Raw genomic sequence first — 16,081 nt, 5'->3', positions numbered from 1 at the left:
AAATCATTTTTTTATGTGTCAAAAAAAAAACAAATCATTTTTTTTTAATTCTTATAATCTGATGGGTTCAATCACATTGCCTACTTGCATGAGACCCATCTAAAGCCAGATCAAAGTTTTGTACATCATAATTCACCAAAATTGACACCGAGATAATCGAACTTGAGTCATTGAGAGGAACACACTTCAAAATCTCAAGTCAACACCACACTAGTCATTGAAAGGGATACACTTCATGATCACAAGCCAAGACCGCTAATTTTTTTTTTTTTATTAAATTTAAGTTTGAAAAGAATTATGTAATTAAAATTAAATCTGTTAGAAAAGGTTATATTGACAATTGATTTTAGTGTGGATTTAAATTTAAAAGTGGAAGATGGGTGGTTCTCCATTTCTATGGCAAAGTTAAACAATATGCAGATACATTAACTAATTTTTGTTGTTTGTTAGATTCTAATGTGATGTTTTTTGAGACATGTTTGTATCAGTTTAGTCATTGATTAACCGTTAAAATGTTGGAGAATATTACCCCTCATTTAGTAGCAGTGTAGTTCCTCTTTCTTCGAATTTCGACCCTCTTTGTAATAAGGAAACCTGGTGTGAAGTGATTAATCTTCTTCAATTCTACAACAAATCAAATAGTTGTATAAAAAAAAAACAAAGCAAAGAACACACAAATTCGGTTTCATGGAGGAAAAAAATTCTACGACAACATGCATGGGAGAGCTCTAGATAAATGAGGAATCTGAAGTTCAAACATGACCTACATATAATAACGCAATGCTTCTATAATTGAACTATGTTAATGGGGAATCCGTAATTTGAACTCAATATTTTGATACTGCAACGTCCACGTCAAGATGCATGGGAAAACTCTAAATGCTAAATAAACGAGGAATCTGAGGTTCAAACACGACGACATACACTTGGATAGTTGAACTATGCTAACGGGGAATCGGGAATTTGAACTTGATTTCTTCATCCTACAACGTCTAGTCAATTGAGTTATGTTATGATTTTATTTGTTGAGGAAATGAGTTGTTGTTTATTAGTAAAATAAAATTTTGTGCGTACGCAATAACATAGAATATCAACATCAATGTACCATACCCTCCATTAACATAGCCCTTTTTCTTGTCACGCAAAGAATTCATCACATTCATTCACTCATTCATCTTCCATCTCCATCAGTACACACACATCATTTTCCCTTTTCCACCCAACCGTACTTCCCGCACTTTCCCAATTTCACTCGATCCATTCACTCTTCTTAATTAACCTCTTCAATTCAACTCAACTCAACTTCTTCTTCATCTTCATTATTCTTCAACTATAGTAATCTTTAAATTCTGTAGTTGACTTGTGCTTAATTAGCTCTGTTCTTACTTAATTTTAATTAACTATGACTGTGTCGGTGTACTCTTACTTGATCTATAGGTAACAAGAACAGAGTTTGTGTAATTAGTTGTACTTCTTTGTAATTGAGTTTGTGAATTCTGTGATTATGGAAGCTTTTCAATTGTACGGTAATGATGGTAATTCCTCTGATTTAAGGGCTATGGGGAAAAAATCAAAAGAATGGGATTTGAATAGTTGGAAATGGGATAGTGATCTTTTCATAGCTACTAGTAAGTTGACTCCGGTGCCGGAACCCCGCCAATTTTTGCCTATTCCGGTTGGTGGTGGTGGTTGTTCTAACTCAAATAGTTCATCATCTTGCTCAGAACAGTTAGATCTTGGGATTTGTCAAGTGAAGGAAGGTGAGAGGAAAAGGAGGGTTATTATCGTGGAAGATGAACTAGGTTTAGGTTTGAATAAGGAAGGTGGTAATCTTAGTTTAAACCTTGGTGGTGGTGTTGGTGCTACATGGGAAGGAAATAATGGGAAGAAAAGTAGAGTAGCTGGTGGAGGTAGTTCTAGTAGAGCATTTTGTCAGGTGGAGGATTGTCGCGCAGATCTTAACAACGCCAAAGATTATCACCGACGTCATAAGGTTTGTGAGATACATTCAAAGGCTAGTAAGGCCCTTGTCGGGAATGCGATGCAGCGGTTCTGCCAACAATGTAGTAGGTTAGTTCATGTAGCAAATAGCTGAAAAATGTGTTTTTTTTTTTTTTTTTATCAATTTTAATAGTTGGATTGGATTGAGATTCATCTTATTTCATGGTATTCTTTTATTATGACAACAGGTTTCACTTGCTTCAAGAGTTTGACGAAGGAAAAAGAAGCTGTCGAAGACGTTTGGCAGGCCATAATAAAAGGAGGAGAAAAACAAATCAAGATGCTGTTCCTAATGGAAGTTCACCGAACGATGATCAGACTAGTAGTTATCTGTTGATAAGTTTATTGAAGATACTTTCAAATATGCAGCGTAAGTATTTCTTTAGTGTAATCCATGTATGCAGGGCCTAGTTGTCAGTTGGTATCTTATTAATATATGATGTTGATTGATGCTTGTTTCGCTTTGAAATGATGAAAAGCTTGGTATTGGTTTAAACTAATTTTTTAAAAGATGAAATTGGCAGCTAAGTTAATAGCTGCAGGAAGGTTGTTTGTTCATTTGAAATTTGGTTAAATAAATATACATCTTGTCGAGGATATAGGGGAAGACATATTTATTACAAGGAGGTTTCATACTTTGACCTTGGTAGCCCGAAATAGACATGTAAGACCAGTTCTTGATCTGGAATTTTCATCACAGTCGACTGTAAATAGTTGGCCAACATAATTTTCCTCAAGTTTCTATCACATTTAATGATGAAGAATTGGTTTAAGTTTGTTCAATTAATCTCTATGGAAGATAATGGGTCGGATGGGATACAACATGGGCATGAGAAGTGTACGGTGCTTGACCTTTCATCACCACTCACGAGGATTCAATCGGATTTGTATCCTCTTCTTTTCTCCCTCATGTTAGGAGAGAGATAGACACAAAAGCAATTGTTTACTCAATTTTTGTGTGTATAAGGTTTATCAAAATTGTCTTTTTGTCTATCTCTCTCCTAACACAGGAGAGAAAAGGAGAGAGGAAGACGAGATGATCCAAATCCAACTCAGTTTAGGCTTTAAAGGCTGCAAGATTGGCAGAATAGTTGAGATCTAGAGACTTTCAGCTTTCATTTTCAAGAGTGAGACCTAACATTTAAGAACTTCAAAGGAAAATAATAATTTCTTTGGGTGCATCCCTCACCCTACACGTCAGTTTTGTAAGGATGAATCAGGCTCAATATAAGAACCTAATATTTTGTTAGAGTCTATCCATTGGGCCACCCACCACTTATATCCACTCACTAAGCCCAGTAGTTTTGGACGCAAGCGGGTGGCATCCCTCACCTTACAAAGCCTGCTTTGTATGATGAGTTAGCCACGATATAAAAACCCAATAGGTTTTTTGGTGCTAGTTGACATCACTTAGTTAGACTTGAGCTTATTGCACGAGTACATCGACTGGTTTCCCTTCAGAAGCATTTGTCAGTACCTTGGCGGAACAGAGTATGGAATAAGGGATTCTTCAGTTTCCAAATAAATAATAAAACAAACTGCTTAAAAACTGTCTGATTGATCAACTGATTTGAAAATGGCTCAGAAGAGACGGCTTGTCCAAATATGTCTTAGTGTAATTAACAACTGTAATGGAGAAGAAATTGCATAGAGAAGACATTGTAATAACAGAAAGATAAATGTCAGTTTAAAAAGGTAGCGATCTTGGGCATGATTTTTACTAGCTGAAACACCAGTAGTTGAGAGCATTGTTGTCAATCATTGTTGAGCATTTCTGCTATGAGCCTATGACAGGTAGTTGAAGGATGAATAATGATTTTTTTTATGAATTACAGCTGACAGGTCAAATCAGACCGCCGACCAGGATCTGCTTACTCATCTTTTAAGGAGTCTTGCTAATCAGAATGGCGAACAAGGGGGAAGGAACTTGTCTAACCTTTTACGGGAACCTGAGAATCTGTTAAAAGAAGGGTCTTTATCTGGGAAGTCTGAGATGGTTTCTACTTTAGTTACCAATGGTTCTCAAGGTTCTCCAACTGTTACAGTACAGAATCAAACAGTTTCTATAAGTGAAATTCAGCATCAAGTGATGCATTCACATGATGCTAGGGTTGCTGATCAACAAACCACATTTTCTGCAAAGCCCGGTGTTTCAAATAGCCCTCCAGCTTACTCAGAAGCCAGAGATAGTACTGCTGGACAGACCAAGATGAATGATTTTGATCTGAATGACATCTATATTGACTCAGACGATGGCATAGAGGACATAGAAAGGTTGCCTGTCACTACAAATCTTGGTGCTAGCTCTCTTGATTACCCATGGATGCAACAGGATTCACATCAGTCGAGTCCACCTCAAACAAGTGGAAATTCAGATTCTGCATCTGCCCAGTCCCCTTCTAGTTCCACTGGCGAAGCTCAGGTATTTATCTATTGCAGCATTATTCTGGATTGTCTGTTGCACCCATGCTCATGTACATAGTCCTTATACTCACACTCACCCTCCATGACTGGGATTTTGTGATTTTCTGTAGAAATTCTGGGTATTTTTCAGAAACTACAAATGTTTTTTATTGTGGTTCTTAGAATTTGTGGAACTGTCTTAATTTGTCATGCTGAGGTCGACGGGCTGACACTAAACTTCTTCGTTAGTCATACATGACATGAAACTAAAATATAATAATCTCAAGAATATCTGATATTCTGATGGGTGTGTGGTTCTTAGGAAGATCTGACAAGAGGTCAGAGGAGGGGAATGGAATTCATTTGCTTCTGCTTCCTGTTGACATACCGCACACAGGAGGTCTTTAGTTAGTATAAGGGGATGGGGAAGAGGTGTGACCTATGAAGCATGGACTCCGACACGGACACCTGACACGACACTGACACGGACACGTCGACACCGCTAATGTAAAAAATATTGGACACCGACACCGCTACATGTATGTTAATTTATTTCAAAACGGTCTAAAATGAAAATTGAAATAGATATATAAACATCTAACTTGAACAATTTATTTCATTAGAAAAAGTTCTACAACAAGATATCATAGTATTTGACCTTTATTTATCCATCTACTATCAAAAAAGTTAAAAATAATATAATCAACTATAATGTCTATAACCCCTAATTGATCAACATTTCTAAAAACATATGTAACTCTTGTATCTATGGTGTGCGGAAGCAAGAGATAAAAAAATTGGTTTAGATATTTGTCTTAGTCGTCCGACACGGCTCGTATGAGTGTTATACAGGTGTCGGACACCGATCGTAGGAGTGTCGAAGTAAAGAAAAAAACAATTATTTAGGACACCGGTTTAACACGTGTCGTATGGGTGTCATAGAAGTGTCGGACACCGCGACACGCCTAGTCCTAGAGGTGTCCGTGCTTCACAGGGTGTGACCGAGACTAACTGAACAGTACATAATATTTTGTACTGTCGAAAAAACATTAAGATGAGTATTTTGGTCATCCTTACCAATCCTGGTTTAAATTGCATGCCCATTAATGGCTGCGCGTTTGATGAAAATATTCATCAGACTTGAGGATAGAATTTGATGCTGAGAAATTCCATGATGGAATTTCCTTAGGTTTCAGAAATAAATGGCGCCTGCTTGTTTTTGGTTGCAGAAATTTGTATCGTAACTGACTATGCAGGACCTTGTTTTCATGTATGAAATTGCATTCTGGTTCTAGCTCCTAATGTTAGCTTCAATGACACCCTTATATATATTAAATTTATACTATCCTGAGATTGTCATGATTCAACAGCTAATTTGTTTGTTTCCACCATTTAGAATCGCACGGATCGGATTGTTTTTAAACTCTTCGGTAAAGGACCAAGCGATTTTCCTCTTGTACTTAGAGCACAGGTACGTTAAGCTTTTCAAAGCATCTAAGAATAACTGTTATTATTTTTCTTTGAAATAATTTAATCATACTAAGGTTTTGGTCTCCAGATTCTTGATTGGTTATCCCACAGTCCAACTGATATTGAAGGATATATACGGCCTGGTTGTGTTGTTTTGACTATTTATCTGCGTCAGGCTGAGGTTGTGTGGGAGGAGGTAAGCAATGTCCTTCTAAAACTACTAGCAGGTCTGTGTGTGGTTATTTCGGCAATCAGGGGATACTTTTTGACCTTACAAGGCTTATTTGTTCTTTTACAGCTATGCTTTGATCTGACTTCCAGTTTGAATAGGCTTCTGGATGTCTCAGATGATGATTTTTGGAGAACTGGATGGGTTCACATCAGGGTGCAGCATCAGATGGCCTTCATTTTCAATGGTATCTTGCTAAGTTTCTATTTGGTTTTTGCTATCTGTCATGAAAACAGGAGTTGGAATTTGATTGCAGTATTCAATTAAGTCCATCAAACATTATTTTGCTCAGTAAATTTACATTAAATGCTTAAAGGTTAAGTTATCTGCATCGAGGATTTGTATCGACACTTAATTCAAGCCACTGCTGCATATTAACTTGTTTTGATGGACTTTTATTGAATTTGGTCTAATGTGATGTTGCAATTATTGTCATTTTTATTATTATACTTTGTGCATATGTCAGAGTCAGTAAGTAGTATATTTTTATGACTAGGCTAGGCATCTAACTGCAACTTTTCTGCTGCAGGCCAGATTGTCATTGATACACCCCTTCCTTTCAGGAGTAATAATTATGGTAAGATTTTGAGTGTTAGTCCAATTGCTGTACCATCATCAAAGACAGCTCAATTTTCTGTGAAGGGTGTCAACCTGACTCGACCTGCCACAAGGTATTCTTTACTAGTTGCCCTGTGAAATGCAATAACATTGCACGTCTAGAGTTAGATGAAAATTTAGAAAATCTCTTTGATATACACATGTAGGTGCGTATATTTCGTTATTGTATGTGACCCTTGTTTTTATTATTCCAGGTTATTGTGTGCTTTAGAAGGGAATTATTTGGACTGTGAAGATACTCATGAGCTTATGGATCAATGCTCCAAGGATCTTGATGAGCTTCAGTGCATCCAATTTTCATGTTCTGTCCCTGCGATGAATGGACGAGGGTTTATTGAGGTGCTCTTTCTTTGCTCTCACAGATTATAAAGTCTAAATTATCAACACGATAAGCCCTCGCCAAGGCTTGCAGTGTGCCTTGTCTTTGGAAAAGGGAAAGTACTCTCCGCCTAAACATTGTAGCGAAGAGTAATTATAACCTATAAATTGTTATACTATTAACATTCTTATAATACTGACTAAAGAACAGAACCTCGTTACGTAATGGTCTTGGATTTTATGCATGAAGTATGCGTAATCTTTTCTTTTGGATGGGGAGAAAGCCAGTACTGTATATGTTAGTATCATTAGATTGGTTATCTGAATTGTAATCTCAATGTACTGGACCTATTGAAAATGGGAAATACTAACATGTACTCTCAGGGCACTTGTTAGTGTAATGAGGATAGAAATTTTGTATTGGAATTGCGCATTCCATTTCTTAAAAAGTGAAAAACTGTTTTTTTTCAATACATAATTACTATTTGTAGATTCCTTAACATGTGCTCTTAGGGCACAAGTTAGCATGACCCACTGAAAACATACATTTTCGGCTACTTAGTTTCGTATTTTTAGCATTGGAATAAGATCCTGACTGGAGTTGGTTTTGACTTTGAGGATGATTGTATTGGTGTTTGGACTGTCTCTTACTCCCTCCGTCCCAAATTGTATGACGTTTTGGGCATTTCACACATATTAAGAAATACAATTAATATTGTGTTGAAAAGAGATATTATGAGTTGTTTTACAAAATTGTCCTTAATAAATAATATGGGAAAGATAAATGAAAGAATTGAAAGAAGAGAGTAATAAATAGTTAAGGTTATAATAGGAAAAGTAACATTAATGTTGCATTGGTATTGTAAAGCGACATATAATTTGGGACAAATTTTTTCCCCTAAAGCGACATACAATTTGGGATGGAGGGAGTAATTATTAACCTTTTAGATTTTTTTTTTTGTCCTTAATAAATAATATGGGAAAGATAAATGAAAGAATTGAAAGAAGAGAGTAATAAATAGTTAAGGTTATAATAGGAAAAGTAACATTAATGTTGCATTGGTATTGTAAAGCGACATATAATTTGGGACAAATTTTTTCCCCTAAAGCGACATACAATTTGGGATGGAGGGAGTAATTATTAACCTTTTAGATTTTTTTTTTGTTATCGAGACTGATAGTGATTATTAATAGTGCGATACTGGTACATTAACCATTGTGTTAGCAAACCGGATCAATCTTTGTTGAAGTTGTTGCTGCATACTTAGTTGAAGAAGTAGGAATAGTATGTTGGTGGTTAAGAAGGATATTATGACACTGATAGATACCTGAATATTGGGCCTGATGTCATCACTGATGTAGGCCTTAGTGCAAGGAAGCCTGTCACTTGGAAGGTTTATTCTAGAAGAAAGAATGTGGGACCAGGGAGAGAAACAGACAATGAAGAGGGAAATAAATAAAGGTAGTGGCAGGAAATAAGGAGGTAGTGGAAGGAAAAGTAATAAATAAAGGTAGTGGTAGGAAATATGGAGATAGTGGAAGGAAGAGGAGTAAATAAAGTGGCAGGAAAGGCTAATAAATAGAGAGGCAGTGGCATGAGGAGGGTATCAATCTATTTTGTAATCTGTTTTACAGTTTCAAATGGGGCAGAGAGTTTACATTCTCTGAAGGAGCTTTTGCTCTGGGGATTATAGGGGGAAACTCTTGTAATCATTTACTTGCAATCTATAATAATACACCCATTCTACATTTTACTGTTTTTGGGTTCCTAACATTGGTCCGACCTACCGGATTACTGGGCTAACGAGTTGTCCATGCCACCAAAAATGTCTGATAGAGTCGATGCATTGGAAGAGAAACTTGAGACGTTGGAAGAATCCCTACGTCTCAGGATGGAGGAATTTCAAAAGATGGTTATGGAGGAATTTGCAAAACTCAGATCTTCTCCTGAAACCTCATCGCCTTTGTCTGACGAGGCGAGTTCAGAATTTAAAATGGCAGTGAAGAAGGTGGAGCTGCCAATGTTCGATGGTGATGATCCTGTTGGTTGGGTTACACGTGCTGAAACCTATTTCGAAGTACAAGGTTCATCGGAGGAGGTGAAAGTGAGACTGGCGAAGGTGTGTATGGAAGGTGCAACTATACACTGGTTCAACTTACTTCGTGAGACAGAAGATAATCTCACTTGGACCAAACTGAAACAGGCGTTGATAGAACGCTACGGAGGGCGAAAGAGTGATAATCCTTTTGAAGAGTTAAAGGATTTGCAGCAGGTGGGTGATGTAGAAGAGTATATTTCTGAGTTTGAATACATTTCATCACAAGTGATGCGTCTCCCGGAAGATCAGTACCTAGGTTATTTTTTGGGGGGTCTCAAACCAGAAATTCGCTTGAAGGTTCGAACTCTCAACCCTCGATCTCGTCTCCAGGCCATGAAAATAGCACGTGATGTTGAAACAGAGTTGCGTGGATCGCTTAATTATAGAGGCAGCGGAGGAAGAAAAATTGTACATGGTTCAGGTGGAAAAAGTGGATCCGGGTCAGCTTTTAACCCGGGTTCAAGTGGGGGATTTCAGCGTTCTGGGCCTGCGAGTCAGAACACTTTCAGACCTGCCCAATCAGGTACCAACTCACAGTCTGTCACGAGCCCAAATCTGGTACAAAAAGGACGTGATGATGCTGGAAGGGGAGTTGGATTCCGGAACAGGGGTACTCGCCACCTACCTTACTCCGAGTTGATGGATCGCAAGGCTAAAGGGTTGTGTTTCCGATGCGGAGAGAGGTTTCATCCTCTGCATCAATGTGCAGAGAAACACTTACGTTTGCTGATTTTGGGAGATGATGAAAAGATTAACGAGGAAGGAGAGGTGATTGCCATTGAAGTGCAGGAGGATGAAGAGGAGGTTGCTGTTGAGTGTAATGCATTGGGATTGATTGAATTGACTGGGATGGTAAAAACAGTAAAACAACCTGCCACGATGAAATTGGAGGGCCAATTGATGGGAGTTCACGTTCAGGTGTTGGTTGATAGTGGTGCGAGTCATTGTTTCATAGACTCAAAGGTGGCAACGGCACTGGGCTTGGTGGTGGAAAAGAACGCGGTGTTGGGAGTGAAGTTAGGAGATGGTCATAGAGTTATGACAGTAGGAAAGTGCAGAAACTTAGAAATTCATCTGGGAAATTTCACAACTCGGATAAATGCTTATGTATTGGAATTGGGAGACTTAGATGTAATATTGGGGGCAGCATGGATGAGAATGTTTGGTAAAGTCACCTTTGATTGGGAGCACATGATGCTGAGTTTCCCTTGCAATGGGAAAATAGTGGAGTTACAAGGGGTAAAATCCTTCACAGAAGTCTCTAATTCATCATTGCACAGTTTTCTAAAGGATGGGGAGCTAGAGACTGAAGTTGGTCAACATAATGAGCTAAATACTCAACAACAATTGGAATTGGAGCAAGTGTTGAGTCGTTTTTCGGTGGTGTTCCAGGAATTGGAGGGCTTACCACCCAAAAGAGATACTGTTCATTCCATTGAACTGCAGAAGGGGGCTGTTCCAGTCAGTGTAAGGCCCTATCGATATCCATATCACCACAAGGATGAGATAGAAAAGCAAGTTCAGAGTATGTTAAGTCAAGGTATCATTAGGCATAGCTCTAGTGCTTTCTCTAGCCCGGTAATCTTGGTCAAGAAGAAGGATAACACATGGAGAATGTGTGTGGATTATAGGGAGCTCAACAAAGTCACCGTACCAGACAAGTATCCTATTCCGGTTGTGGAGGAGCTATTAGATGAATTGTATGGTGCTAGATACTTCTCCAAGATCGATTTAAAGTCTGGTTACCATCAAATAAGGGTGAAAGAAGAGGATGTGCACAAAACGGCTTTCCGAACACACGAGGGTCACTATGAATTTTTGGTGATGCCTTTTGGGTTAACCAATGCTCCAGCCACATTTCAAGGGACAATGAATCAGGTGTTCAAGCCGTTCTTAAGGAGGTTTGTCTTAGTTTTTTTTGATGACATATTGATCTATAGTAAAGGGTGGAATGATCATGTACAACACTTGAGGCAAGTTCTGGAGGTGTTACAAGCTAAGAAATTTGTGGCTAATAGAAGGAAGTGTTCTTTTGGCAGTAAGCAAGTTGAATACCTTGGTCATATTATATCTCAAAAGGGAGTAGCAGTAGACCCAGAAAAAATTAAAAGCGTTGTAGACTGGCCAATTCCACATAATGTGAAAGGGGTGAGAGGATTCTTGGGACTGACAGGGTATTACAGAAAGTTTATCAAAGGTTATGGTAAAATGGCTAAACCATTGACAGAATTGACCAAGAAGGAAGGCTTCAAGTGGGGAGAGGAGGCTTTGCAAGCCTTTGAGGAGTTGAAGAAGGTAATGACTACATCACCGGTATTGGTGCTTCCAGATTTTACTCAACCATTTGAGATTGAGTGTGATGCATCCGGCAGAGGAGTAGGAGCTGTTTTGATGCAGAAGAAGAAACCCATCGCTTATTTCAGCAAGGCATTGTCCAAGAATAACTTACTCAAGTCAGCTTACGAGAAAGAACTAATGGCACTTGTGTTGGCAGTACACCATTGGAGGCCTTATTTGTTAGGCAGGAAATTTGTGGTCTATTCTGATCAAAAAAGCCTCAAACATTTGCTGCAACAACGGATAACAACGGCTGACCAGCAAAATTGGATGGCTAAGCTTCTAGGCTATCATTTTGAGGTCGTTTACAAACCTGGTCCTGAAAACAAAGCGGCGGATTCATTGTCAAGAATGTTTGATGAAGGTGAGCTGAAGAGTGTTACTTCATTTCCTATATGGCTGCAAGGGCAGCAGGTGCAGCAAGAAGTGGGTCAGGATGAGAAGTTAAAAAAAGTGATAGAAGATATTCAAGTTGATTCCAATGCCCATCCCGGTTTCAGTTTGCAACAAGGGATGCTACTCTACAAGAACAGGTTGGTTCTGTCTTCCAAGTCAGCTTGCATACCCATGATATTGCAAGAGTTACATTCTACTCCAGTAGGGGGACATTCAGGTTTTTTAAGGACATATAGAAGAGTGGCTGGAAATTTATATTGGGTAGGGATGAAAAATTCTGTGCAGGAATTTGTGAGAAACTGTGATGTTTGTCAGAGACAAAAATATTCCGCTTCTTCACCAGCGGGTTTGCTGCAGCCTCTTCCCATTCCACAACAGATTTGGGAAGACATTTCCCTTGATTTCATTACCGGTCTTCCTAAATCTAAGGGGTTTGAGGCGATATTTGTTGTAGTGGACAGACTATCCAAGTATGCACACTTCATACCATTGAAACATCCCTACACAGCAAGAAAAGTAGCGGAGGTGTTCACAAAGGATATAGTTCGTTTGCATGGAGTACCCCAATCCATTGTAAGCGATCGTGACCCCTTGTTCATTAGTTTATTTTGGAAGGAACTGTTCAGATTGCAGGGAACGGTTTTGAAGATGAGTTCTTCTTATCATCCTGAGACCGATGGTCAAACAGAGGTGGTAAATAGGTGTCTTGAAGCTTACTTGCGTTGTTTTGCGTCCGAACAGCCTAAGAATTGGCTTTATTGGTTGTCTTGGGCTGAGTTATGGTATAATTCCACTTACCATGTATCTACTGGAGCAACACCTTTTGAGGTTGTGTATGGGCGAAAACCACCTCCTTTGATTCGCTTTTCACAAGGTGAGACAAGAGTGGAAGCTGTGGCGGCTGAATTAATGGATAGGGATGAGGCTTTAAGACAATTAAAGCATCATTTGCTTCGAGCACAACAACAGATGAAGAAATATGCGGATAAGAAAAGAAGGGACGTGTCTTTTGAGGTGGGAGAGTGGGTCTTCTTAAAATTGAGACCTCATAGACAACAAACAATTGCAAGAAGGATTAATCAAAAGCTAGCACCGAGGTATTTTGGACCTTATCCGATATTGGAAAGGGTAGGGGCAGTGTCCTATAAATTAAAGTTACCTGAGTCTGCCAAGGTTCATTCGGTTTTCCACATTTCTCAGTTAAAGAAAGCAATTGGAAACTACGACATTGAACCAGAACTGCCTGATGGGTTGGAAATAGAAGATGAAGACTTGGATGAACCTGAATCCTTGTTGGCCTCTAGAGAAATTCGTGAAGGTGAATTGTTGGTGAAGCAATGGTTAGTCAAATGGAGGGGGCGAGCCATGGAGGATACTACTTGGGTGGATGAAGCTTTGCTGAAGAGTCAATTTCCCTATTTCAGCCTTGAGGACAAGGCTGTTGTTGCAGGGGAGGGCAATGATAGATACCTGAATATTGGGCCTGATGTCATCACTGATGTAGGCCTTAGTGCAAGGAAGCCTGTCACTTGGAAGGTTTATTCTAGAAGAAAGAATGTGGGACCAGGGAGAGAAACAGACAATGAAGAGGGAAATAAATAAAGGTAGTGGCAGGAAATAAGGAGGTAGTGGAAGGAAAAGTAATAAATAAAGGTAGTGGTAGGAAATATGGAGATAGTGGAAGGAAGAGGAGTAAATAAAGTGGCAGGAAAGGCTAATAAATAGAGAGGCAGTGGCATGAGGAGGGTATCAATCTATTTTGTAATCTGTTTTACAGTTTCAAATGGGGCAGAGAGTTTACATTCTCTGAAGGAGCTTTTGCTCTGGGGATTATAGGGGGAAACTCTTGTAATCATTTACTTGCAATCTATAATAATACACCCATTCTACATTTTACTGTTTTTGGGTTCCTAACAGACACAAAAGGGATTCATGAATTTGATATCTATTCTTTAATATTCATACTGTATTTCGCCTATATTATGATTTTTAAGTAAAGTCTGAAATGATAAATACCGGCCAACACTTATTCACTGTTCTTGTCCATAATTAAATGCCTCCTTATAAATTGTCATTTATATGCCATTTACATGCATCCTTATAAATGTGTCATATTCTTAACTGAAGATAAACATGCCTGCATCAATGTTATGTATCTGATCTTTTTATCTTATAATTTTCCTGAACATGCCAGATTGAGGACCAGGGTTTGAGCAGCAGTTTTTTTCCTTTCATAGTCGTGGAGGAGGATGTTTGCTCTGAAATCTGTGTGCTTGAGCCTCTACTGGAATCAAGTGATACTTATCCAGATGTTGAAGGGGCTGGAAAAATTCAAGCAAAAAATCAAGCCATGGATTTCATTCATGAAATGGGTTGGCTTCTCCACAGAAAGCAAATAAAATCTAGGGTGGTTCGTTTGAATTCTAGTATGGATCTGTTTCCATTAGATCGATTCAAGTGGCTCGTGGAGTTCTCTGTGGACCATGATTGGTGTGCGGTAGTTAAAAAGCTATTGAACCTCATGCTTGATGGAACAGTGAGTACAGGAGACCACACATCCCTGTATCTTGCACTTTCAGAGTTGGGTCTCCTTCACAGAGCTGTGAGGAGAAATAGCAGGCAGTTGGTGGAGCTTCTTTTGAGATTTGTTCCTCAAAATATTTCAGATAAACTAGGACCTGAAGACAAGGCACTGGTTAATGGAGAGAATCAAAACTTCTTGTTTAGACCTGATGCTGTCGGTCCTGCTGGTTTGACACCACTCCATATAGCAGCCGGGAAAGATGGTTCTGAGGATGTGCTAGATGCTTTGACTAATGATCCTTGCATGGTAAGAATTTTTCTATCTTAAACTGACAAGAGAGGGTGAGATTTTCTTGTAAGTCATTTGGATCTTCACTGCATTTAATTCCTGCGCAGATTGAACCCTGTTATATGCCTAGGTTCTGTATTATAACTGTTATTTGAATTGTTATCATCCTTCCCACTTCTTGAATCAAACTATTACAAACAATGTTTGGTATGTCTGTGAGCATTAACCCATATTACAGCCCCCTCTTTTTTTCATAATAATTTTCATTTCAAGTTGGAAACCGCGAGCAGCGTGTTAGTGTTAGTGGTATTTAGCATTTGACAATAACTTAGGCATTTTAATTCAGGTGGGAATTGAAGCATGGAATAGTGCCCGCGACAGCACGGGGTCAACACCTGAGGATTATGCACGGTTACGTGGTCATTATACTTACATTCATTTGGTGCAAAAGAAAATCAACAAGAGTCAAGGAGGGGCTCACGTGGTGGTTGATATTCCTAGCATTCCGACAAAGTTCGACACAAGCCAGAAGAAAGATGAATTGTGCACTACCTTTGAGATTGGAAATGCTGAAGTTAAAAAGGTTGGAAAGGACTGCAAACTTTGTGATCATAAGCTATCGTGTAGAACTGCTGTACGAAAGTCTTTCGTATACAGACCTGCAATGCTGTCAATGGTGGCTATAGCAGCGGTCTGTGTCTGTGTGGCTCTTCTATTCAAAAGCTCGCCGGAAGTTCTGTATATATTCCGACCTTTCAGGTGGGAATCTTTGGATTATGGAACAAGCTGATGCTTGTCAACCTACAAGGCTACAACATAAATTTGATGGACAATTTAATAGGATGCGTTCATATACTGGCTAAACTGGGTATTTTTTTTTTTTTACTAAATCTAAAAACTGTAATGGTTTTTACATATTTATTATTGATAAGCTTCCTTGTGAGACTGCATGTGTGGATTTGCTTGTATTGTATTCTCAAACTACATTTGTCTAAATCCTTGTTGTACAATAGCATAATACTTGTATGCTGCAGCGCAGCCTTCTTTTTATAATGAGTTTACTTATCATGCGGCCTCTACTTTGGATCACTTTTATTGGTTGACTGAAAAGGTGATATATGATATGGTACACCATTTATTTGAATTATTATTATTACTTTATCTGATAATTTTATATCAAAATTGCAAAAGAACTTCTCCCTCTTTCCTTTCTTATGGCCTAGTCACCCTTGTCAATCTGAGGTCAGTTTGTCTTGCCACCCCTGCTAAGTCCAAACACAATCACACTCTATTGAGATCCATCACACCAATGTTTCGTGGTAAGCCTCCTATTGTTCTTCACCATTCTTTTCAAATAATGTACTGGATGAAACATTTATGATTTGTATTGGCAGTATT

At 38.7% G+C, this 16,081-nt stretch overlaps 1 protein-coding gene across 1 annotated transcript; it reads left to right on the top strand.

The window, feature by feature from the left end:
- Positions 1–1,161: 1,161 nt before the first annotated feature.
- On the top strand, positions 1,162–15,762 carry LOC146911173 (squamosa promoter-binding-like protein 1). The gene is made up of 10 exons (XM_085722543.1): positions 1,162–2,070; positions 2,190–2,371; positions 3,837–4,423; positions 5,801–5,875; positions 5,963–6,070; positions 6,173–6,290; positions 6,633–6,774; positions 6,916–7,060; positions 14,066–14,701; positions 15,030–15,762. Exons 1-10 carry the CDS (start codon positions 1,505–1,507, stop codon positions 15,471–15,473), a joined length of 3,003 nt encoding a protein of 1,000 aa, XP_085578669.1. The 5' UTR covers positions 1,162–1,504; the 3' UTR covers positions 15,474–15,762.
- The last annotated feature ends 319 nt before the right edge of the window (positions 15,763–16,081 follow it).

The sequence above is a fragment of the Medicago sativa genome, chromosome 7, assembly GCF_051527215.1.
Source record: "Medicago sativa cultivar Bolivia chromosome 7, Bolivia_mono, whole genome shotgun sequence".
NCBI lineage: Eukaryota > Viridiplantae > Streptophyta > Magnoliopsida > Fabales > Fabaceae > Medicago > Medicago sativa.
Note: the sequence above shows the minus strand (reverse complement) of the source record. Positions and strands in the feature narration are given on the sequence as shown.

Excerpts from the sequence above, each read along its gene's own strand:
- LOC146911173 (XM_085722543.1), top strand. The coding sequence starts at position 1,505 with ATGGAAGCTTTTCAATTGTACGGTAATGATGGTAATTCCTCTGATTTA. Across the intron at positions 2,071-2,189 it reads TTCTGCCAACAATGTAGTAG|GTTTCACTTGCTTCAAGAGT; the intron begins GTTAGTTCATGT and ends TTATGACAACAG. Across the intron at positions 5,876-5,962 it reads CTCTTGTACTTAGAGCACAG|ATTCTTGATTGGTTATCCCA; the intron begins GTACGTTAAGCT and ends TTTGGTCTCCAG.